Here is a 26505-nt window from a genome sequence, read left to right on the forward strand (position 1 = left end):
AACATTTACAGGAACATGTTCTGATTGATAACAGTTGCGTTTGATACTATCCTTGGTTTCAGGCACCCACTGGAGGTCTCTTCTGAGGATAAGGGGAAACTACTATATATCATTTTGTTTTTTTCAGGAAAAAAATTTCACCAGCTCTTTTTAGGTAGGGAGAATATCTGGAGTAATGGCAATAATTAAAGGTTCATTTCTAAAAATTCAGAATTTAGGGTAATGGAATTTGATTATATTGATAGTAAAAACACAAGCATCATGAGATTTAATATCCATTGGCTGTCTTTTCACACAGTGGATATAAGGGCTCACACACACACAATTCACACACAGATTATAAAACTAATGCATGCTCATGGTAGAAATTAAAGTATAGAAGTGGATTAAAAATGAGGGGCATAATCATCAAAATTCTTTTTTTAAATTTTTTTTTATTTCAGGAAAATATGAGAGTACAAACATTTGGTTACATTTTATATCTTTGCCTCTCCCTAGCAAGGGTTAGAGGTATGCCTCTCCCCTCCACAATGCTCACCACATCCCTCAATTGTGAGTTTACCTCCCCAACCTCCTATGGCCTGGAGAACACTACCACCATTTGAGCACCATAGTGTTTATCAGTCAGTACCAATTTGCTGGCAAGTGGAGCCCATTCTTCTGATCTTGTGTCACCTCACTTCGGATAATGGGCTCAAGCTCAATCCAGGAAAATATAAGCGGTGCTAGATCACTGTCATTTCTTATAATTGAGTAATATTCCATCGTATACATATACCAAATTTTAATAATCCACTCATGAATTGACGGACATTTGGGTTGTTTCCATGTCCTTGCAATAGTGAATTGTGCAGCCATAAACATTCGGGTGCAGATGTCTTTATTATAGAATGTCTTATGCTCTTTTGGGTAGATGCCTAATAATGCTATTGCTGGATCGAATGGTATTTCTATTTTTAGCTCTTTGAGGAATCTCCAAATTCTCTTCCACAGAGGTTGCACTAACTTGCAGTCCCACCAGCAGTGTAAGAGTGTTATTGTCTCTCCAAATCATCGCCAGCATTTGTTGTTTTGGGATTTTTTGGTAGAGGCCAATCTCACTGGGGTTAGGTGATATCTCATTGTGGTTTTGATTTGTATTTTTCTGATGATTAGAGGTGTTGAGCATTTTTTTTATGTTTGCTGGCCATTATTCTGTCTTCTTTGGAAAAGTTCCTGTTCATTTCTATTGCCCATTTATTTATAGGGTGGTTTGATTTTTTTTCTTGTTGATACTTTTAAGTTCTAGATAGATTCTTGTTATCAGACCTTTATCAGATGTGTAGAGAGCAAATATTTTCTCCCATTCTGTAGGTTGTCTATTCGCTCTAATAGTGTCCTTGACTGTGCAGAAGCTTTTTAATTTGATCTGATCCCATTTGTTTATTTTTGTTGCTGTGTTGATTGCTTTGGGGGGTCTTCTTCAAAAATTCTTTGCCTAGGCCAATGTCTGAAAGGGTCTTCCCAACATCATCTTCTAGGATTCTTAACTATTCATGCCTTAGGGTTTAACTCTGTCATCCATCTTGAGTGGTTTTTTGTGAGAGGTGAGAGGTATGGATCCAGTTTCATTCTTCTGCATGTAGCTATCCAGTTTTCCCAGCATCATTTATTGAAAAGAGATTCTTTTCCCCAATGTACATTTTTGTCTGCTTTATCAAAGATTAGATTACCATATGCAGATGGTTTCATCTCTGGAATCTCAGTCCTGTTCCAAAGATCAGTGTCTCTGTTCTTGTGCCAATACCAGGTTGTTTTAATTATGATTGCTTTGTAGTACAGCTCTAAGTCTGGAAGACTGATGCCTCCCATTTTGTTCTTTTTACTTAAGATTGCTTTGGCTATACGAGGTCTTTTTGGGTTCCATATGTGTCTTCTCTGAACATAGTGATATAAAATAAGAGTTCAATTCCTACAGAAACACTCACTGCTTCACAAAGTCATGGAAACTAAACAATCTGTAATTGAAAAATTGGGTCAAAGAGGAAATTCAGAGGGAAATCAAGAGTTTCTTCGAACTAAATGATAACGGAGGCACAAGTTTTCAAAACCTGTGGGATACAGCAAAAGCATACCTGAGAAGAAAACTAATAGCAATAAGCACTCACATCCAAAAAAACAGAAAGCTTGATACTGACGACCTAATGAATTAGACTCAAGGAATTGGAAAAGGAAGAGAAAACCAATTCCAATCCTAGTAGAAGAAAAGAAATAACTAAGATCAAAGCAGAACTAAATGAAATTGAGAACAAGAAAATTATACGGAGGATCAACAAAACCAGAAGCTGTTTTTTTGAAAAGATAAACAAAATTGATAGCCCTCTTGCTAGATTGATAAGAACTCAAAAGGAAAGGACTCTAATAAGCTTAATTAGAAATGAAAAAGGAGAGGTTACAACAGACACCACAGAAATGCAAAACATTATTTTTAATTACTATAAAAAACTATATGCCCCAAAACTACATAATGAGGAGAAAATAGACAAATTCCTGGAAACATACAACCTCCCTAAGCTCACTGAGGAGGTAACAGAATTTCTGAATAGACCGATCTCAAGCTCAGAAATGGGAGCAGCAATTAAAAACCTCCCAAAATGGAAAAGTCCCGGACCAGATGGCTACACTTCAGAGTTTTACCAAACATACAAAGAAGAACTCATACCAATACTACAGAAATTATTTCACAACATTGAGAAGGATGTTATCTTTCCTAACTCATTCCACAAAGCCAATATCACCTTGATAATAAAGCCAGAAAAGGACACAACAAAAAAAGAAAATTATAGACCAGTATCCCTCACGAATATAGATGCAAACATCCTCAACAACATTTTAGCAAATAGAATTCAATTCAGCAGCACATCAGAAAAATAATTCACCATGACCAGGTAGGCTTTATTCCAGGGATGGAGGGCTGGTTCAACATATGCAAATCTATAAATGCAGTTCGCCTCTAATAAAAGCCAGAACAAAAACCATATGATTCTCTCAATAGATGCAGAAAAAGCATTTGACAAAGTCCAACCTACCTTTATGATAAAAACTGTTAACAAAATAGGCATAGACGGTTCATACATTAAAATTATCAAGTCCATTTATGACAAACCGACGGCCAGTATCATACTGAATGGGGAAAAATTGAAACCATTCCCACTTCAAACCAGAACTAGACAAGGATGCCCACTATCTTCACTTCTATTTGACATAGTGCTCGAAGTCCTAGCTATAGCAGTCATGCAAGAGAGAGGGGTATTAAAAGCATCCAAGCCGGGGCAAATGAGATCAAACTCTCGCTCTTTGCCGATGATATGATATTATATCTAGAAAACCCCATGGATTCGTCCGAGAGACTCCTAGATTTGATAAATGAATTCAGTAAAGTCTCAGGTTACAATATCAACATACACAAATCAGAGGCATTCATATATGCCAATAACAATCAAGCCGAAACTCAAATAAAAAATGGAATACCTTTTACTGTAGCCCCAAAGAAAATTAAATATCCAGGAATATATTTAACGAAAGATATGAAAGACTTATACAAGGAGAACCACGAAACGCTAAAAAAAGAAATTGTAGAAGGTGTTAACAGATGGAAAAATCTCCCTTGTTCATGGATTAGTAGAATCAATATCGTTAAAATGTCAATATTACCTAAAATGATCTACAAAATAAATGCAATCCCCATCAAAGTACCATCATCGTTCTTTACACACCAAAATTCTTATATCCACAGGTTTTGATGTTTGCTTGCAAACTTTTTGCTATCCAAGTGTATATGCTAAGATTGTTGTATGCATAACTTTTCTATCCTGTTAATATTATAGCATGAAAATTTCCAATAAAATATAAACATTATTTTACTTTTTTAAATATTTTCCTTAAAGTCTTATATTTACAATATATTCTTGTTCATATTTCAAAAGATGTAGGTTATACAATGAAACTGTCTTTCTACTGCCTTGATAACACACCCATCAACTTTCTTCCATGGAGGCTTGCAAAATGATCCTTTAAAAATAATTCTTCCAGAGGCATTTGTGTACATACAAATGTCATACATGGGTAACATACCACATATATTATGTACCCTGATTTTTCTCCTTCTTTACTTTTTAATGTGTTCATAGTTTAAAAAGTCAAGCAACTCTAAAAAGTTTTTTTATTTTTCAAGGAAGCCATTTCCTTGTTTTTCTTTCCTCATTTTCTTTTTTTTTCTTTTTTCAAGGAAACCACTTTCTTGTCGTAGCTGATTAATTTGATATTTACCTCTTTTTTCTCTAAAATAATTGCTCAGTAAATAATAATGGTTTTCAAATCTTCCTTATGTATTATTTTGAATTGTGTGAAACTGACATTGTTTCCAGGTAAAAGAATTGTCAAATATTGGCAATTTCAAAAATTTCTACTTAATAGAAAATTTCTTGATAAGTTTATATCTTGGTATTTTACTGTTTCTATGGGGTACTCTTCTTATATTCCATTTTATAACTGATGGTGATGGTTTGAATATGGAGTCTGTCGATTTGTTTCTTAACTTTATGCCCAGGAATATAATTTTTATATCTAGGACTTTTTTTTTTTTTTTTTTTTTTTGAGACAGAGTCTCACTTTGTTGCCCAGGCTAGAGTGAGTGCCGTGGCATCAGCCTGGCTCACAGCAACCTCAATCTCCAGGGCTCAGCAATCCTACTGCCTCAGCCTCCCGAGTAGCTGGGACTACAGGCATGCGCCACCATGCCCGGCTAATTTTTTGTATATATATTTTTAGTTGGTCAATTAATTTGTTTCTATTTTTGGTAGAGACGGGGTCTCGCTCAGGCTGGTTTCAAACTCCTGACCTTGAGCAATCCGCCCGCCTCGGCCTCCCAAAGTGCTAGGATTACAGGCATGAGCCACCGCACCTGGCCTATATCTAGGACTTTTAATAGGTGATTTTTTTCATATTTTCCAATCATATAAATTCATTATATGCAGCTAATGCAGGTTGACTCATTATTTGCAATTAATGATAATTTTACTGTCTCGTTTTCCATTTTTATATCTCTGTTATCATCATGTTTTATAATACTAGTGATAATGGGTATATAGGGGTGTTTTTAGGTTTCTTCACTAAGTATGATATTTACTTTTAAAAAGCTTATATATTCTGCATATATTTCACATTTTAAATATATACTTATTCCTATTTTATTGATTTTAAAAATCTTGATATATGTTTGTTAGATATTTTTCATTGGCTATGGAGATAATAAGATTTTTTTTCCTTGATATTTTTATATGGCCAATTAAATAAATATATTTTATTATATCAAATAATTATTATATTCAGTTTTGAATATCATATCAGAGTTAAACTCCACTTGAGTACTATATGCCTCCTCTGGTATGTTCCTTGGGAGTTTCTTTTTTACCTTTTTTTTTTTTAGATGTTTTGCATCTTATTTCTAAGCACTGCTAGCCTATGGTGTTCATTTGTGTGTGTGCTGTTTCTGTTAATTTTTGCTATCACTCTTATGTTTCCTATGTAAAAGTAATTTGGAAACTTATATGCTTTGAAACCATTTATTAATAGGTAACTTTAGAATTATCTGTTTTAAATATTTGGTAGAATTTAGAATAACATTGGTTTTTGGTACTTTCTGAGGTTAGCTCTTTGACAACCTTCTGTGTTCCTTTTATGATAATGATCAGATACTGCTTCTGTGAAGTCTGTTGTACCTTCATAAAATTCATAATGCCTTACTTAGAATGCTGATAATGTTTATATTTTTCTTGGGGCATTAAATAAAAAGCCCTTGTCTTATGTACATTTATCTTCATCATTAAGTTGTTAAGGGTGTTAGGATAGGAACCATCTGCATGTTTATTGCCTTAAATTCTAGCCCCTATAGGGAATATATTGACTTAATAACTTTTCCTCCTTTCTTTCCTTTTTTTTATTGTTGTTGTTGTTGGTGGTGGTGGTGGCGGCGGTGGCGGCGGCGGTGGCCACGGCGGTGGTGGTGGGTGTTTACAGGCTTCCCAGTTGGCGTGTATGTTGTAAAGAAAGTTCTTCAGCTTCAGCGTCATCATATTACTCTCCAGATGACAATTGTGCACTAGAAAATGAAGATGTACAATTCCAGAAAAAGGTACCTTAAATAAAGTTGACTTTATAATTGTTGTGTTAGCTTTCTAAGACTGTCTCAAAACATTCAGAATAAAAGTAATTTCAGAAATACCATGCCATAATTTTTGTTGGAGACTTGTATTTTCCTTTGCTGTAACCTGAGGAGTTACTCAGGTAATTATGAAATTAAGATAACTCGGAGGTTTTTATATATTTAGTCTTACTGCTTGTATTTGGAATTTTGTAACATCATTAGGCTTATAGTAAGGAGAAAAATAGTGCATGTTCCGAGAACTGAAAACTAGTGCTCTAGTGCTCTATTTTTAATGATCTGAAATACTTCAAGAGTTTCTAAAGAATCCCCAATCTTATAAATTAAAAACTATTAGAAATGAGTATTACAAGGAGAATCTGCAATCAGTGGCTTTGTAGTTTGTTTGTGCAATAAATAGAGTCCAAAAAACCTGATGGTCTCTAAGTCATTGTAAATGATAAAAGGTGAGTCATTGACTAGATATGGCCTTTACCCTCAACTTCAGTGTGTTTATTTAAAATTACAGAAGTAATTTATATTGACTCTAAAATATTCATATTTATATCCCATTCCCCTCCCCAAAGGAATAACAGTTTGCTAGTTCTTATGAAAATGTTCAGACTTTATACTGTGGGTTTAGATACACCTTTATAAGCATACACAAATTAATATTTTTATTTCCATTAAAATGTCATGTAAATATTCTACAAATTGACTTCCTCTTCTCCCTAAGTGATATGTAGTTTATCACCTTTTCATGTTGATATATTTTTCTGAATGGCTACATTTTTATTCTATCATATATATATATCACCATTTATTAATCATTTCTTTATTGACAGACTTTTGCATTGTGTTCCTAGCCATATGAGTGTGTGTGTATATCAACACATGTATTTATTTAAACACATGTATTTACTTTTACATGCTTGGGTCTTTTTTTTTTTTTTTGGTGTGTTATTTTGATTGGATTATTTACATTTTTGAGTTATATAGGATATATATTTTGGATGGAGCACTTAATTTTGAAGACTTGCTAAATATCTCTCCAAAAAATTATAATTTTATGTTTTCATACAATCTATAAGATTTAGATCTAATCTCTTTTTTGATGAGTTAAATGTAAAAATGAATTTTAGAAAAGCATTAAGTGAGGGAAACAGTCTTTCAGCAAATATTTAGATACCTAGTATGTGCTAGGTAGACTCAGGTAAACAAAGATGAATATAAACTTTGTTTTTATGAAATTTATACTCTAGAAGACACATTTAAAGATGTATAGGTATTAGGAGTCCTAACTCGAATGTGAATTAAGTGTCAAAGAGAGATGAAAGAGCTTTATGTACATTCATTCATCAAATATTTATTGAACTTTTACTATATGCCTAACACATATTGATGGGTGGTAGGACTGGAGTGCTTATTAAGAATTCAAATGAGGTTCTTCAACTCATGTATTATACATTTTAAGTGTAGTGGCAAGAAGGGAAGATAGACAATAAGCATATAAACAAATGAAAGTAATTAGAGTCAAATATATACACAGCAGTTATTTTTGGTTTTACTCAGTAGAAAGAGATAGCCTTTTATTGCTTTAGAACTGTTTTGTTGAAACCCATTTTATCAGTATTTTTTTTCTTTGTTGCTTTATAGGTTGAAAGAGAAGAACCTATCAATACTGAATTATCGGGAAAATCGGGTTCAAATTTACCTATTCCTCCAGAAGAACATAAATTAAAAGATGACTACTTTGTGGATGTACAAGTAAGCCATGCTGCTTTGATTTTTAATAACATGCACTTTCAAACTAGTTCACAAGATAGAAAACCTGGTTGGTTACCCCTGTGTATTACTATTTTTTTCATTTTGAAGTACCATGTAACTGGACTTCAGCCATTCACCTGCTAATAGTAGTACTTTAGAGAACATGTAAAAATCTGAGATTTAATAATAAATATGTGACTATTCTTTTTGTAGTAAAAGTTTGGGTGTAAGTCCTCATTTCTTCTTAGGTTTCGTTTTGGGTCAGTGTAATGTATTTCTTCAGGTTTTCAAATGTCAGGAAATATTTTTCTAATCTGTTTCTCTTATAGCTAAAGGAAGTATTTGTATGTAGAACATGGTATTTTGATCCAACATTTTCACTTATTGTGGAACATGAATTAATTAGATTATAGGTTAAAATATGTTTTCTCCCTTTTTCTCTCATACTATATTCTAAGTATTGTTTTTCATTTATTGTGCCAGATTTTATGAAAAATATTAAAAAGTAAAATATATATATATTGTAAACTGACCAGAATGCTAAGTCATCTAGAAACCATTTAATATCAGTAATGGCTGAAGGAACTGGAGGTATTTGATCTGGAGGCAGAAGGACTAAGGAAAAACTAAACATCTCAAATATTAAAAAAAAAAAAATTTCAGCTCATAGTGAGGAATAATTTTCTTTCTCTCTTTCTCTCAATACAGCCAAGGCTATTTTATAACTTACTGAGTTATCTAAAGAGATAGAGTGAGTTTCATTTTATTGCATTCTAGAAGACATTTGTCAAGAGTATGTACATTAGGAGTAAGAGAAGAGTGATACCTGTATCACTTCCAATTATATGACTATCCTGAATCGTCCTGCCATCGTTCATTTCTTAGAATTTTTATCATGGTATACTCTTGCTCAAATACTTTCAAATGCTTGCTACATCTTTTATGCCCATGCTGTTTAATGCAGTAGCTACTAGGCACATGTGGCTATTGAGCACTTGAAATGTGGCTAGTCCAAATTGAGATTTACTCTAAATGTGAAATACACATTGGATTTTGGAAACTTAAAAAAAGAGTGTAAATTATTTTAAAATTTTGAATACATGTTTGAAATAATAATACAATATTTGATAATAAGGCAGTAGTCCTTCTCTCAAAGCTACTACAATAAAAATAAAAATTAATAATTTGTATTTCTTTGTGAGATTTTTAGTGTAAATAATTATCGAAATGATCATACTTCATATTCTTCTGACTCCATGCCTTGTGTGCCTTGTGTTTTTTTCTTGCTGCAATACTGGCCCTTCTTTTCTTTAAGGCCTAACTTTTGTAATCCATAGTAGTCCATAGTTTCTCTTTTCATTGAACTGAGTATGAGTACCTCTTATTCATTTATTCATTCATTTATTCAAATATTTAAAATACCTAGTGTGTACTAGGTTCTAGATACTGGAAATATGAAAATCAAGAGAACATAGTTCTTACTCAAGATATTTATAGTATAGTTCAAGAGAGAGACGTGAATAATGGCAATTCAGGTGTTATAAATGCTGTGATAAAAGTCTGTACAGAAAACAGTGGAGGCTTAGAGGAAGGGGAATGAATGGCTAATTCTTTTTAGGAGTGGTTGTGGGGGAGGAGGCACTGATAGAGGTTTTCGAAAATGAATAGATGTTAGGTAGATTTCAGATTATGTTTTGGAGGGGTAAATGGCCCAGGAATTCAGGAATGAAGGAGCAGCAAGAATCATTTATTGCTTTGTAATGTTACTTATACATATATTGTTTATTGATACATGTTATTTCCTAAACTGCTCAGGGGCATAAGAACTATGTGTTGTACTGTTTTGTATATTTACATAGGATTTTTTTTTGCTCTGAGCATTAATTAATTACAGTAAGAGGGAAATGTTTTTAGGTCCTGATACAAAGTAGGAAATAGGAAACGAGAAAGAGACAAGCTCTTTGTCTTAGTTTATGAAATACCATGAAAAATGTATAGAGCCTGTGTTTTAATATAAAATATATTCCGTAGGCGTAGTAATATTAGAAGAAAGGGTTTTATGAATACTTTTTTAGTGGACATTCTTTATATTGTCATTTTTTGGAAATATTTTCTATAAACACCTGTTCATCTAAAGAGATGATTTACTATTCTCAACATTTAATATAGCTTTTTTTTTTAAACAGAAAATGGAGTCAAAAAAGTTAAGTCCACCTGTAGTTGAGACACTCCCTACAGTTGATTTACATGAAGATTCTTCCAGTGTAGTCGTGGGCAGTGAAAACGTTGAAAATATTTCCAGCTCATCTACCTCAGAAATCACTCCTGTCTCAAAGCTTGAGTAAGTGATTACAAAAGAAGACTCTTTAGTTAATGATAGAAAAATTTCTTAATAAGATAAGGCAACTTGAATACTGCCTTTGAAGTGTTTGAAGTGTAGGCTAGATAGGAAACCTAAGTTACAATGCCTGTGTTTTGTGTACGTATGTTTGGAATGTAATGATTTTATAATGAGTTTGTTTATTTAGCTAATTCAATGAAGTTGATTAGATCTCAGCTGTGAAATGTCTACATAGTCTAGGCAAAGTGAGGTTGAGGTTCTACTTAGGAAACATAGTGCTTATTTGAATAATCTTTCCTATAATTATCAAAAGCTGAAATGTCAGGTTATTCATTTCGATTACGCATCCATTCCATGCATAGTTATGTTTTTGTGTGAATAGCTAGCTACCTCTTTCAGCTTAATAATAAATACTCAGAATTTAGGCTTACGTTATTTTTTTTTTTTTGAGACAGAGTCTCGCTTTTGTTGTCCAGGCTACAGTGAGTGCCGTGGCGTCAGCCTAGCTCACAGCAACCTCACACTCCTGGGCTCGAGCGATCCTTCTGCCTCAGCCTCCCGAGTAGCTGGGACTACAGGCATGCGCCACCATGTCCGGCTAATTTTTTTTTTTATATATATATATATATCAGTTGGCCAATTAATTTCTTTCTATTTATAGTAGAGACGGGGTCTCGCTCTTGCTCAGGCTGGTTTTGAACTCCTGACCTTGAGCAATCCGCCCGCCTCGGCCTCCCAGAGAGCTAGGATTACAGGCGTGAGCCACCGCGCCCGGCCAGGCTTACGTTATTTTTAATTTAGGAAATCTGTTAAGTACTCTTCTTTGCTCCTTCCAACAACACTCCAAACAACAAAACAGAATGTCCATCTCTTAATCCCACATTAAGATTTCCATTATCAAATGAGTTTGTATACATAAAGTACATAGAAGAACTGTAAAGCATTCTTCTTTCTTTGGCTTAGATTATGTTTTAGAAATCACTGGTAGCATTTTTAGCTTATATTACATTAAGTTCATTTAATCACCAGATTGTCTTTCTTGTTTCTTTTCTTAGTGAAATAGAAAAATCTGGTACTATCCCTGTAGCCAAAACAAGTGAAACTGAGCAATCTGAAACCGATTGTGATGTTGGTGAGGCCCTTGATGCAAGTGCTTCAATTGAACAACCTTCCTTTGTCAGTCCACCTGAAAGGTGGGTATGTGCCATTGTTTTTTGTTGGTATGATTCTGTAATAACAGCAGAATCACATTTAAATGGACTTTGGTATATGATTAATTCCAATTTATGATTGAGAGAAAACTCATCTCTTTGTGTTCTTTTTGTTTGTTTGTTTTTTGTTTTTTTGAGACAGAGTCTCGCTTTGTTGTCCAGGTTAGAGTGAGTGCCATGGCGTCAGTCTGGCTCACAGCAACCTCAAACTCCTGGGCTCAAGCGATCCTACTGCCTCAGCCTCCCGAGTAGCTGGGACTACAGGCATGTGCCACCATGCCCTGCTAATTTTTTCTATATATATCAGTTGGCCAATTAATTTCTTTCTATGTATGGTATAGACGGGGGTCTCGCTCTTGCTCAGGCCGGTTTCGAACTCCTGATCTCGAGCAATCCACCCGCCTTGGCCTCCCAGAGAGCTAGGATTACAGGTGTGAGCCACCATGCCTGGCTGTGTGTTCTTTTCTTGATTTACTTTGTACATAATAGTTGTAACAATTTAGATTGTATAAAACTTATCTAGCTAAAATTTGTTTAATATATTGTTTGGTTTCAAATAGCCTTGTTGGTCAGCATATAGAAAATGCGTCATCCTCACATGGCAAAGGAAAGATAACAAAGTCAGAATTTGAATCAAAAGTTGCAGCAAGTGAAAAGGGTAATGATGATCCAAAATCTGCATTGAATGCTTCAGATAATTTAAAAAATGAGGTAGGTATATAACTTATACTATCTTTTACTTCATTATGTAATATGTTTTTGTTATTAACTAATCTTATAGTAATTTGCTAACCATATTTGTCATAAATTTAGGAACATTAAGTAGACAGTAGTGTCTTGCTGAGAATAAGTGGTTACTTCATGGTTCTATATCAGATATAGTATTTTTATATAAGTTGTTCCAACTATGAACTCTTTGTTGTAAATTATTAAATAAATGGTTTTCTGCTACCATCAGCTGTTTGATGCCAGATACATAGAGTCCTTATTTAAGCAGTTTCTTGAAAAACTATATAGAAGAGGCTGTGACTATTAAATTTAAGTATCTTCAAATTTTAAGTTAGTAATACAAAGTTAAATTTGAGCTCTTCAACCAGAATTATTTTTATAGGACATTTTACCATATTTGTGTGCAAAATACAGCTAGACCAACTTATATTTCAGAATGTGATTCTTATAATAAAGATAGGACTTATCACAGTGGAGCAGTATTACTTTCCTTTTTCCTTCTGAGTTCTACTTTGACTTCATGTAAAGGCCAGTATAGAATTTCCTTAGGAAGTGTCAACACAGCAGTTTAGGCTCCCTTCAGGTAAGAAATAACTAGGTAAAAGAGATGAAGTTCACTCCATAAATTTAACAAAAACAAGTGAGATGAAAGTGCTGAGTACTGCATCCGCATTTGTTCCTTTTTAATTTGGGATCTTCTCCACTTTCTTCTTCACATAGTTTCAGTGAATCTGCACTTATAACTGATGAAACTTTGTTTTGGAGACTTTCAATAAAACTGTTTCTGTGATGCTTCTTATAAATATAGGAGCTCAGTGTTTCATAGTCCAACATCTTAAAGGAACTAATTTTCCCACTGAAACCAAATCAAGCATATTTGGCAATTAAAGTTTAATTGTCAGTTATCACATCCATAAATAAAAGTAGACAAACATTAAAACATACCTTCTTTGGAGCTATTTAAGTATCAAATATAAAATTTAAGCATGGCAGCCAGCTTTGTCCTACATTTGCTTGTTCTCCTTAACTTTGCAGATGAAGAAACTGCTCTTTTTTACCTAAGGGACTTAAACTGTTTGGGAGTCTGTGCTAATAGGCAAAGGATTGGAATTTTAATTAACTGTATTCATTACCTACTAAATAAATTAGAATCCTAGAAAAATTGTCACAGATATTGAGCATATGATGAGTAATGTCTTGTAGTTTTAGTAGTATCCAATTCAGGATAACTCTTTCTAGTTAAGTTTGTGTGAGTGGGGGTGGGGGTGGGGGGGTGTTTGCTTTCTGATCCATCTAGATCTTTGTGCTATCCTGTTGTCTCAATGATCTGGGAGACACTGTTTGCCATGCTTATAGACAGTGTTTTATAAAGTGATTTTATTGTATTGTTTGTAGATAACTGCATTACGAAAGTGATTTTTATTGTATTGTTTAGTTCTCTTATTTGTTGCTAAGAGGAAATAGTGATTGTTTCTCTGGGCCTCAAAGGGTTTATGTGTTCTTGTACTTTTCATTGCAATTTTTGTATTTGGGCTTTGCTGTTTACTATGTAGCTAGGTTAATTTTTATAACTGTTTCTTTTCTCAATATATTTAAACTATATTTTTATTTAATTTTTAAAATTAGTGGTAATGCTACCTTTTTAATCTTTATTTTCTGCCATTTTTTTTTTTAACTAGCCATAGGCTTTATTTAGTAAGTTAGCTTATTCTATAAAACACTAGAAGATGGAAGTTGGGTAGGCACCAAATTGCAAAGTCTTCCTAAGACGAGGTGTGGAATTTTTTCTTTAAAGAAAAAGTAAATTATAGTTCCAGAAATTATGGGTATTTCATGTTAGTATTCAAAAGCATGCCCTAATATAGCAAATATATACCATATGAGACTTGTGTTATTTACCAAAGTTGACTGTCTAAATAGACTTTGGTATACTTCTCAAGGCACAGTTAATAAATACGCTAAGGATTGTTTTAGGAATACAGAAATGATTAAATAATTGAATGAACATCTGTGTATTCACTTTTTGTTTAAGGAAAAAAAATCACAATTGTATTTCCTTCCTCAGTGACATCCCTTCTCTTCAGATCTAACCAGTATTTTCAATTTGGTGGAGTTTTCTGTTGTTTTTTCTTTTTAATTTTAGAGCTTTCCAAATAACTATAAGCAATATAGTTGCCAATATAGTAGGTGGCATATTTTGAATCAATATAGAATGACATCCTTCTTGCTTTAAGTACCATTTTACTCAACATTGTTTTTAAGATTTGTCCGTTCATTGTTCCCACTGCTCTGTTACAACTGCTCTGCCCCAATTGATCCATTCTTCAGTTAATGGATATTGAGGTTGTTTCTTATTTTTTTTATTTAAAACAGTACTCCAATGAGCATTCTTATGCATATTTTTGAGGCACACATGTGTATTTTCACTGACATTTATACATAGAAGTGGATTTAGTGAGTATACATATCTTTACTTAATATTGTTATATTTCATACTCCCTTCAGTTAGCAAACATGCCACACTTGGCCACCGACTGTCACAATTTAACCTCTATCATATTGATAAAATTTATATGATTGAGCATATGATGGTTTTCATTTGCATTCCATGATTATTACTGAAATTATGTTTTCTTTTTGCTGAATTTATTTTTATTCTTTGGGTCCCCCTCCTGTTCTCTCCTTTTATTGATTTGTAGATACTCTTCATAGTTGGTAATAATTACTTGTTTTGGCTGAATGTGTTGCAGATACTTCTGTCAGTCTCTGGCTTATTATTCCATGTAGTTTATGGTCTTTTGATTTATTTAATTTTTTAATGTTAATCTAGTCAAATGTATCAGCTTTTTAAAAATGATTTATACATTCTCCATTTTGTAAAATCCTTTTGTTAGCCTGATTCATAAAGATGTTTTTTCTTCTTCTAAAATGTAAAGTTTTCTTTTTTCACATTTAGGTTTTTAAATTCACCTTAAAACTTTTATATACGTGGTACTTCTTGTTAAGGATTTTCTGGAAATAATATATATTACTTACTCTTAAATTAGTTAGATTCCTTTAGTGGATGTGTTATCTTAATTTAGATTTTAAAGGTGTATGTACTATAAGTATAATATTTTATTAATTTGTACAGTTTATGTATAAATAATTGTTTGCTTAGGATATAATATTGGCTTTTTTAAACAACCCATGCTTATGTTGCAAACATTTGAAGGAATATATCCTAAATCTAAGGTTTTAATTCTTTCAAAAGAAATTCAGCTTTTAAGTAGACTAAATAAAACTTTTTACCTTTTTCCTTTTTTGAAATATTATTTATTATAAAATTGGACTTTTATTCAATTTAACACATTGGTATTTTTATAATTTATTAATTTGTATTCTTTGAAAATTGAAATCTGGTTTTTTTTTGGCATGTCTTTCAGAGTTCTGATTATACAAAACCCGGAGAAATTGACCCTACATCTGTAACAAGTCCCAAAGATCCAGAAGATATACCAACGTTTGATGAATGGAAGAAGAAAGTTATGGAAGTAGAAAAAGAAAAAAGTAATTTTTTTTTATTTTAGGGGGTAGTTTGAATATGCTTTTCTCTCTTTAATTGGTAAAATAAAGTAAAACTTTTGAAAATGTTTTTTTTAAAGGTGAAACTTAACCAAGTGCTCTTGATTACTCATATTTCATTTACCTGTATATAATTATATGGTTTTAATCTTAATTAAAAGCTATTTTTGTAATTATTAAGTGAGAATAAAATAAAGAAGGCAGAACAGTGATTTTCATCTCAATTTATAAGAAAATTGAGGCATGAAATTTGTTAGTCATAATGATTTAAGCTGTAAATAGAATTGCAATAAATATTACATTTTATTTTTGTTTTTGTAGACTAAGTCTCAGAGTTAAGAATTCTTTATGTTAGGGTTACACATAGAAAGATAACACTTATCCTTAATAGAATAATGTAAATACATAAAGCTTTAATTCTCATGGACAAGCTTCATCTTGTGAGTTATATTACCTTGATGGAAATCAAGTAATACAGATTTTTGTAGTTGATTTGTTTATTGGGGATATTTTAAACTATTGAGGTAAAGCATTTTGAATTTCTTACAGACTTTTAAAATATTCTGTTAAGCATTTAAATCTTTTCTTCTCTAGAAGGTAGCTTGTTGCTTTTGAGATCATTGTGTTGCTGGGGTAGTTTCAATTGTAATCATCAAAAATATATGTTTATAGTAAGGTTTGTCTGCAGGTCAGTCAATGCATCCATCTTCTAATGGAGGTTCACATGCCACCAAAAAAGTTCAGAAAAATCGAAATAATTATGCCTCAGTAGAATGTGGTGCCAAAATTCTGGCAGCTAATCCGGAAGCCAAGGTATTTTAGCATAAGTTTTTTTTTTTTTTTAAAACATGTAGGAAACCAATGACTTTTAAAAATATAGGTATTTGTTACTTACTGGCAACTACAGGGTGTCCCAAAAGTCTTCATACAATGGAAAAATTTTGTAAAATTTTGTAATGAATACTTTATAAATAAAGGGATGTTTAGCTACAATTTTCCATTTTCCCTGTGTGTATGGTGACTTTTGGGAAACCCTGTATATATTTTAATATGAGCTATTTTCCTGGTTCACTAATAAATACAGCATATGCCTTTCAAGACATTATCTTATATGAATTCTTAGTTATATTGGTTTATACATTGTACCCTTTTTTTTTAAACTTTTAAAACCTGTATGAAATTTTAAAAAGGAAATAGCTAACAGAAAATCATTTTTGCTTTATGGTAACAGACATTGAATATAAATGTGTTGTTATAAAGTTAATTTAGTGCTGTAGAACTGGTAAATCTTAGCTGCTTTCCCAAATGAGTATTTCAGAGTGTTAGGGTTTATATATTGTAAAAATACTTAAATCCTTGAAAACTTTAGAATTGAAACAAATATTTTTTCATTATTTTTCCTTAAGTAATTTATTCACTTTCCTCTTTTTAAAATAGAGCACATCTGCTATTCTTATAGAAAACATGGATCTTTATATGTTGAATCCTTGTAGCACTAAAATTTGGTAAGTAATACAAAATTTTAAAAAGTATATTCTATATGTGTACATATTATATCAAGCTTTTATATTGGGGGTAGATTGATTTATTCATATACTCATTTAATAAACATTTATGATTGATTAGTGCTGGTACTATGCAAAATTGAGGACAAAATGCCTTTCTTTTTAAGGAGGTTACAAAAAACAATGACAGACCTCGTTAAACAATTAGGAAATGGTATTTAAAGCACTGTTGAAAGGGTATCATAGAAAGAGAGATGATGTATGACTGCAAGAGGGGATGAGAGCAGGCTTCCTGGAAGAGGTAATTCTTGAGCTGAATCTTGAAGGATTCATAGGAAATGGCAGATGAAGGAGGCAAAGATATTCAGGAACTGTAAGAATAAAGGGACAGTGCTAAAAGGAACATAATTGTTCTATTCAACCATTAGATGTGACAAGAATAAAGATACAATTAGAGTAGCGGAAGATGAGGCTGGACCATTAGTTTATATATAACTGCCATTCAGTGTTATATACCCAGCTTAAAAATTTTTGCATTCTATCTTAAAGACCATGGAGGAAAGTATTTGTTTTAAGAAAGGAAAGGACATGATCTCACTGGCATTTTAAGAAGGCTTGTCCTCAAAGGTTGGCCTTCAGCAGAATGCAATTGGAAGCAGAGAAACCAGTTTGGAACCTGTTACCATAGCCCTCCTGAGAAATGGGGGCTTTAAGGTATAGGCAATTTGGTTACAGAGAAGAGTAATGTATCTGAAGGACATTTATAGCAGATAAATTGGCAGCTTTTGGTTAGTAATTAAATTATGAAGAAGAGAGAGACATCTAGGAAATCTCCCAGGATTTTGGCTTCTCTGTTTGGATCTGTGATTCTGCCATTAACTAAGACTATGGGAAAAGGAACAGATATTTGGGGAAAGGTAATGTGTAATATACTAACAGTGTTATTAAACTACTTGATTTTATTGCACAAAGCAGCTGTTTAAAAAAAAACTGAGGAAAAATCACCATCATCATGTTGTTTTACTGTAATGAATAAATGAATAGTATATATAATTTTTAAAAAAATTTAAGGAGACACTCTTTAAACTTAAGAGATAATGCTTATTCTACTCTTGGTTTTCACTCCTTTTGAAATAAATAAAACTGTTTAAGGGTATTAGGGGATGGTTTTAAAATCTTAATTTTTCTTTTTGCCCTTTGATCTATAAATTGAATTTGAGGAAATGGTTATCTGAGATCATAATCAAAGTATTAATTTTAGGTTTTTGTTTTTATTTGTAAAAAGCCTTTATAGTCAGTGATAACTCAAATTTTTATGCTCCAAAATTTTGTATTTCAAGCAAAGACATGCCAGGATGAAGTCATATGAAGCAGTCAGTTTTCTTTATTATGATTTGAAGAATAAGTGATCATAGCCATCCACTTGTATTTTAATGTTTCTGCCAGACAGCATATACAGTCATGTGCTACATAAAGACATTTGAGTCAGTAGTGAATTACATATACAAAAGTGGTACCATAATATTTTAATATATTTTAACTCTAATTTTTTTGTATTTAGGTATGTTTAGATACACAAATACTTACCATTGTGTTAGTTGCCCACAGTATTCCATATAGTAACATGCTGTACAGGTTTATAGCCTAGCAGCAATAGGCTATTCCATATAGCCTAGGTGTCTGATAGGCTATACCATCTAATTTTGTGTAAGTACACTCTGTGATTATACAACAAAATCACCTAATGACGAATTTCTCGGAATGTATCCCTGTAGTTAAATACCACATACTGTATTTGTCTATATATGTTTATTCTGTATCTTACTTTTTGCTTATTTGTGTATGCATCTTTTCATTGTGTGATTAAAAAACTTCAGAACATGTTTAACTGATTTTACCTGGTTTGAGTAGATTAACCCACGTAAGGCATAATAACTGTCTCATTATAGCTTGTAAGTCTTAATATCTGCTAGAGCCAGTTTACATACCTCATCTTCTTCAGAAGTGCTTTTATTATTCTTGTCCCTTTGTTTCTTTATTTAAATTTTAGAATAATCTTGTTCTATAAAAAATGCTGGTATTGGAATTGCATCAACTCTAGATGAATTTGGAGATAATTGACATTTTAGGATATTAAGTCTTCCTATGCTTTGATTTGATATTTATTGAGTACTTGTTACGTGATGCTGCTGATACTGGAAAAACATTGTTTCACAAGATAGACTGAGATCTCTGTTGCTGTGGAACTTGTATCTTAGAGAGGTGTCAATCCCTGATCACTAATGAGATTGAGTATATCTTCATGTGTTTGCCATTAGTTTTTCCTCTCTCCTGAAATGCTTATTTTTTCCTGTTTTCTATCGATTTATTTATGTTTGTTTTTTTCTTATTGTCTAGTAGGAGTCTAGATAAGACTTAGCAGTATATCTTATAGAATGGATATAATTAAGTCTATTTTGTAAAACTCTGGATAGCACATTTAAATTATATATGTTACACATATTTTCTCCAGTTTGTGGATTGTCCTTTCAGTTTCTTTGTAGCATCTTTTGATGAAATGAAACTATTTTAATTTTAATGTAGCTGAATTTATTTGTCTTAAAATGTTGGTTTTTGGGTTTTTTTTTTAATATTGGTTGTCTTTTCCTGTCCTGAGGGAAATATAAAGATATTATCTAGCATTTTTTCTAGAATTTAAACATTTTGTACTTTACATTTAGATTTTTAATCCCGCTGAAATTGCTTTTTTTTTAAAATATGGTGTACAGAAGGGATTTATGCCCCCTTCTCATTTTTATGTTTAGATAATTGTTTATTTAATAATTTCCATATCCTCTCTCATTTACAATGCTACCTTTGTTGTAAAGTTCCCTTATGCATAGATTTTTTTCTGTATTCTCTGTTCTGTTTCATTGGTCACTTTGTCATTACCTGCAGTAACAACACACTTTAACTTATAAATCTTAGTATTTGATAGGGCAAGTTTTGTACTTCTGGACTGACTTAACTATTCTTCTGCCTCTGCTTTTTCTTATAAATTTTAGAATTTGGTTCCCCAAATGTCATATAGGGATTTTGTTTGTAATTGTATTGAATCTTTAAATGACTTTCAGATACTGAATTTTCTTATCCCTAAATAAGGCATATCTTTCTTTGTTGCCTTTAGTGTCTTTCAATCAAGTTATTACTTTAAAAAGTTTTCCATAAAAGTATTATATGCTTTTTATTAAATTTTTTCCAGGGCAACTTTTTTTTTTTTTTTTGGTTACAGTTGTAGATGATATCTCCTTAAAAATTGCATTCTATTGTATAAAAGTGATACAATTGATTTTTATATATGGATCTTGTATCTGACTATCTTATATTTTCTTTTTATTTCTAATAATTAATATGTAGATTCTTTGGGAATTCTATGTAGGGAATTATAGTTTCCCTAGATTTTCTTTTTAAAAATTTGTAATCTCTTTCATTGCATTTTGCTTTTTTTGCCATAACATACTGGCTAGACTCTTGCGAAGAAAGAAACATAGCCAAGCTTAGGAATTGCAGTCTTTGATGGGAAGCCATGTGCTCAGCTGCATCTTGGGGTTGGTTTTCTGTTATTGAAAGGCAGAAGGGAGAAATGTAAGGTAACCAGTTAGTGTTTATTTAGTGATTCTATAAAATGGAGGTAATATCTCTTGCATCTGGTCATAAGAATTAAGGGGGATGGGCGTAAGTCATCTAATATGGTCTCTGACCAAAAGTAAGGATTCAGCATATGTTAGTTTGCCTCTCCTCATGAATCTTTCTCAGAAACTTGATTGTTTTTACCATCTCATCCTGGGACTTATTTCTGTTGCTCTTCAAGATTAGACACTGTTATTTTTAATGCTGTTGATTTATTTAGCATTTATTGTCAATCTATATAAGATCGCCTTTGATATAATAGTTTATTAAAGCAGTGATTAGAGTACTAGATGTCATGAGCATTGCTTTTTTCAAATGCCATGCTATATGCAGTTGTATGCATATGGAACTATACTTTTAATTTCTTTCTAAGCAGCAATATTTTGTGGCATCTTTCCATGTTAATAAATACAGATCTCTAGCATCAATTTTTAAAAGCAGCCTTATTGAGGTATAGTTGACATACAGTAAACTGCATGGTCAATAAACTACAACATGTTCAAGTGTGCATAATTTGTTAAGTTTTGACATTTATATATCTGTGAAACTATCACCACAATAAAGATAGGTAATGAATATATCCATCACTCCCAAAAGTTTCCTAACCACCCCTCTGTAATTTCTCTCCCTCAAATCCTCTTCCCCTACAGCCATTACAGCTTTGCTTTCTGTCACTATAAATTAGTTTACATTTTCTAGATTTTTATATAAATGATAGCTTCTAGTACCAGTTTATTAAATTATTAAATAGTATTTCATTGTCTGGGTGAACTATAATTTGTTAATCCTCTATGCTAAATATTTACATTCCCCCCCCCCCCCGTCTTATAGACTGTGCTTTGATATAGCAAAATGTGTGTGCAAGGGTGGATATCTGGAGTGACGTGTCCTTAAGATAAATTTCTAAGAGCTCAATCAAAGACTGTGATACCTTTAAGACAATATATGTTCCTCTAGACTAGTCATTTGACACTGTCACTGGCTGTTCTTAGTAAAGTCATTCCCTCCTCCAAGAATGAGCTTTGTTGTTTAAAATAAAAGTATCTTTTTAGATAGGTGGGGCTAAATCAGTATCTTGTTTTATTTACATCCCCCCCCCATGACATGCTTTGGAAGTACTTAAAGGTATTCTCTTATGAATAACTCAGGATACAAATCCTCCTCCTTTCTTAACATTTTAATGAGCAACTTTTAATAGAAGTCTAGTTTATACAAATTGAATGTGTTTAATACTGTTATTTCAGTTGGTTTATCTAAATAATTGTCTTGTGTTCTTTTTGAAGGTTTGTTATTGAACTCTGTGAACCAATTCAAGTAAAACAGCTTGATATTGCAAATTATGAATTATTTTCTTCTACTCCTAAAGACTTTCTGGTTTCTATCAGTGACAGGTAAATTCTAAAGCTGGTTTCTATAGGATCTATGTTGGATCTTTGGAATAAAAACAAAAAAAGGGTCACTCTTTCAACTTCAACGTTTTATTGTCAGTTTGTAGTGACAGTAAAAGTACTACTATATTGTAGACTCTTGTTAGTCACTTACTTTCATTAGCTTATATAATACTTTAACATAACAACCATATGATATTATTCCCTTATAAGATGAGGAAACAGACAAGAGGAGGTTAAGTAGCTTGCCTGGGTCACATGACTTGTGAGTTAGACAACTAAGATTGAAACCTAGAACTCTTGTGACTTCTAAGTCCTTACTTTTAATAATTATGTTCTATTGCTTCCAAACATTTGTTTAAAAATTTATTAAAAACATACAGGTACAAGTGCATCCTTTTATGAGGTGTATTTTTGTTAAAGTCTATTCTGAAACTGTTTTTGTACATGTGTGATTATGACAGAAATAAGCATTGTAAGAAATTTGGAAAAGAACTACTTCCTGTCAACTAAAGATAATATTGTTAGCATTTTAATATATTCCTTCCAGTTTTTCCTATGCATTTATTTATTCTATAAAAAGTATTTGCTTTTTACTTCTTACATCCTGAGAATATCTTTTTATCTTTTAAATATACCATTTTTAATGTATACTAAATATTTTTCCTTCAGCGGAGGTGTTTAATCATTCCATAAATGCTTTTTGAGTGCCCATAATATGCCATGTAGGATGCTATTATTTATGTAACTCTTCTTCTGTCATTGATGATTAAGAGTTTTCCATGGTGTTTCTTCCTCCACCTCACACACAGAGTTGCATGTATATAGTTTTTGAGATCAGTTCTTAAGACCTCTTGAGAATTTCATCTGTTATCCTGCAACTAATCTTGCTCACATCACTTCTTATTTCTTTATGCTGCAATTTTCTTACATGTCAAATGGACATATGCAGCTCTGAAAAGTAAAACGTGTATTTTTTTTGATGTGGAAAAAGAGCTCATTCTGAGGAGTTCTTTAAGTGTTACAGTAAACAAAAAGAATAGTTTTAGATTATCATATCCAGTTTCTTTTCCTTTATCATATCCAGTTTCCTTTAAAAGAAGGGGAACGGTTATGTAAGATATGTCAAATTGAAGTATTGTAAAAGCTTTTTTTTTCCTGATCCCCTTTCCACCAGTTCTTGTATTTGTAGTTTACATCATCATACACTTGTCAGTATGTGCAGAGTTGTACCACCTTCTTCCAAGATGATCTCTTGACTTTCCATTTTAAAAACTCCAGGAAGCCCTTCCAAACTCCAAGAAGTGGTATTGGCCCTGCTTTGTCTAATGGTGTGATTTTTCGAGGCATTCTTTCCCATTAGAGAGGAACCTATCAGTTTAGTTAGAAAAGAAAATGTATTTATTTAATTCAGTGACCTGTTATATTTAAATTATGTTAAGTCATTGTTCACCTGCAGAGGGAAAAAATTGTACAGGATATATTTTGAAAATATGATGGAAGCTCTCAATATGTGATTCATAATTTTTTAAAAATAATACTAATGTTTTCTAGATATCCTACAAATAAATGGATTAAGCTGGGTACTTTCCATGGTAGAGATGAGCGGAATGTCCAGAGTTTCCCTTTAGATGAACAGATGTATGCAAAATATGTGAAGGTAATGTTTATACATACAGGACTATGTTCTATAATGAAAACATATCTGTTATTCACATGTTATACACCCCAAGCCCAATTTAGAAATTGAAAAATTCAAGGAAATTGACTATAATGTACCATTTAATGAAACAGTTCTTGCTTGTATATATATTATTTATGAGACAAATGTTAATATATTCCCTTTTGTATCCCTGGTAACATTTTTTTTTTTTTTTTTTTTGAGACAGAGTCTCGCTCTGTTGCCCGGGCTAGAGTGCCGTGGCATCAGCCTAGCTCACAGCAACCTCAAACTCTCGAGCTCAAGTGATCCATTTGTCTCAGCCTTCCAAGTAGCTGGGACAATAGGCATGTGCCACCATTTTCGGCTAATTTTTTTCCTATATATTTTTAGCTGTCCAGCTAATTTCTATTTTTAATAGAGATGGGGTCTCAGTCTTGCTCAGGCTGGTCTCGAACTCCTGACCTTGAGCGATCCTCCTGCCTTGGCCTCCCAGAGTGCTAGGATTATAGGTGTGGGCTCTCTCGCCCAGCCTCACTGGTAACTTATAGGCTGTTTTTTTCATTTGTGTCTCTGATAAGATTCCACATTATAACTCTGAAATTATTTTGAGTCTATGCAAAACGTCATCTTCATAGTATTTCTATTTTGAAACCCAAATCTTTGCTAGTCACTGAGTCTTTAAAACAGTTCTGATTTCTTATTAGAATCTGATTACTGGATCATTTTAATTGCAATATCTAATTACTGGACACGGTTATGGCTTTTACCTCTTCTTTTGTATATTCAAATGAAATCTGTGTCCAAATATCAGTTTAAAATAGACTTTTAAACACTGATATTAAGAATTCAGTCTGCTTCCTCCACCAACTAATCAAGTAGTAATTATCACTCTTGAATTAGATTTAGACAAAACAGGAGAAATTCCTACTCTTTTCCTTCCTGCTTCCCCCTCTTTTTCTCTTTAAAATAGTAGGCATACTTGTAAAGTACTGTTTTGTTAATATTAATAATGTGACCTTTTGGAATGGCAGCAGTCCTGATTTCTTTCCTTTCTTCTTTAAATGTGAAAACTTATAGCTGCTACCTAATTTCATCTTCTGTGATTTTACTGTCTCTTTTTAAAGCATGGATTAAATTGACTTCTCTAACTGGCTAACCTTGTAGTATTCTTAGTCTCAGCATAAAAATGCTAAATTCTATTTTGAAAATACGATTGATATTCTCAGTTAATAATTCAATAGATTTCAAAGAAACAAAGGGTCATCTTCAATTCCTTTTAAAATGAGTACTGAAACAATTATTTAATGACCTTTTTATATAGTATACTTTCTATAGTGTGAGGAGGAAAAAATGTTAAAAATCATTAGCCAGGTGTTATAATTGTATTTAATTTTGCAAGGAAGATGACTCACCTGTTATGAAATAGTTTTGAGAATCGCTTTTTATACTAGCTCCCTTGTTAATAATGAAAGAATATTTTATTGTCGGCATTAAAAAATGCCATGTAAAACTTTCTACCTTGTCTTTTTTGTGGTGAGAGAGTATAGAGCATTTGGGTGATTCGTTTTATGAAAAACCATCATTGGTAGAATTGAGTCTAGAAGCAAAAACACTCTGATTCTCATTTTATAGCAATAAATATTATGTAAGTTTACCTGGGTTTTTCTTATCCTAAAAGAAATAAACTCAAATCTACAAACTACATTTTAACAACTTACATTTTAAAAGTGCATTGATAAATTATACTTATATAACATAGCATACCAAATTATACTTATATAACTTCTGTAAATTATACTTATATAACATAGCATACCAAAAATTCGTTCTTTCTCTGAAACAACTCATATACAATATTGTATAAGTATAAATATCATTTTATAATATGCTAATCTTTATATGTATATACATAGAACATATGCATATATATCTACATATGTATCAATATATAAATTCATATATAGATACATACATGGTACATATCTATAATATTTAAAGTAATTTAAGACATTATATCTAGATACTGTTAATTAATTGCTTTTAGAATGCTTTAGGGCTGGGCACAGTGGCTCACGCCTGTAATCCTGGCACTCTGGGAGGCTGGGGCAGGAGGATCGTTTGAGGTCAGGAGTTTGAGACCAGCCTGAGCAAGAGTGAGACCCTGTCTCTACTAAAAATAGAAAAAAATTAGCCAGTCAACAGAAAATAGAAACAAAAAATTAGCTGGGTGTGGTGGCTCACACCTGTAGTCCCAGCTATTCGGGAGGCTGAGGCACGAGGATCGCTTGAGCTGAGGATTGCTGTGAGCTAGGCTGATGCCATGGCACTCAATTCTAGCCAGGGCAACAAAGTGAGACTGTCTCAAAAAAAAAAAAAAATAGAATGCTTTAATATCTAACAGATAAGTAAAATAGCAGTGAATTTCAGATTAACTATGTAACCTTAAAGTTAATTTATTTCATTATAGTTATTTAGATTAAATTTAAA

The 26505-nt window shown here is 32.3% G+C and overlaps 1 protein-coding gene across 5 annotated transcripts in view; it reads left to right on the plus strand.

Annotated features, from left to right (window-relative positions):
• Positions 1-26505, plus strand: part of SUCO (SUN domain containing ossification factor) — an 87769-nt gene that overhangs the window by 26506 nt on the left and 34758 nt on the right. For all 5 annotated transcript variants that reach the window (XR_001154267.2, XM_012765120.3, XM_076000389.1 and 2 more), the window contains exons 2-11: positions 6058-6172; positions 7838-7948; positions 10135-10289; positions 11345-11482; positions 12061-12211; positions 15655-15778; positions 16482-16606; positions 17231-17298; positions 22251-22358; positions 23910-24015. Coding sequence is in view for 3 of the 5 variants with exons in the window: in XM_012765120.3 (XP_012620574.2) it covers positions 6058-6172; positions 7838-7948; positions 10135-10289; positions 11345-11482; positions 12061-12211; positions 15655-15778; positions 16482-16606; positions 17231-17298; positions 22251-22358; positions 23910-24015 (1201 nt within the window). In the remaining 2 variants the exon portion in view is untranslated. The remainder of the gene's footprint in view (positions 1-6057; positions 6173-7837; positions 7949-10134; positions 10290-11344; positions 11483-12060; positions 12212-15654; positions 15779-16481; positions 16607-17230; positions 17299-22250; positions 22359-23909; positions 24016-26505) is intronic.

Source organism: Microcebus murinus, chromosome 2 (genome assembly GCF_040939455.1).
Source record: "Microcebus murinus isolate Inina chromosome 2, M.murinus_Inina_mat1.0, whole genome shotgun sequence".
In the NCBI taxonomy this organism is placed as follows: Eukaryota; Metazoa; Chordata; class Mammalia; order Primates; family Cheirogaleidae; genus Microcebus; species Microcebus murinus.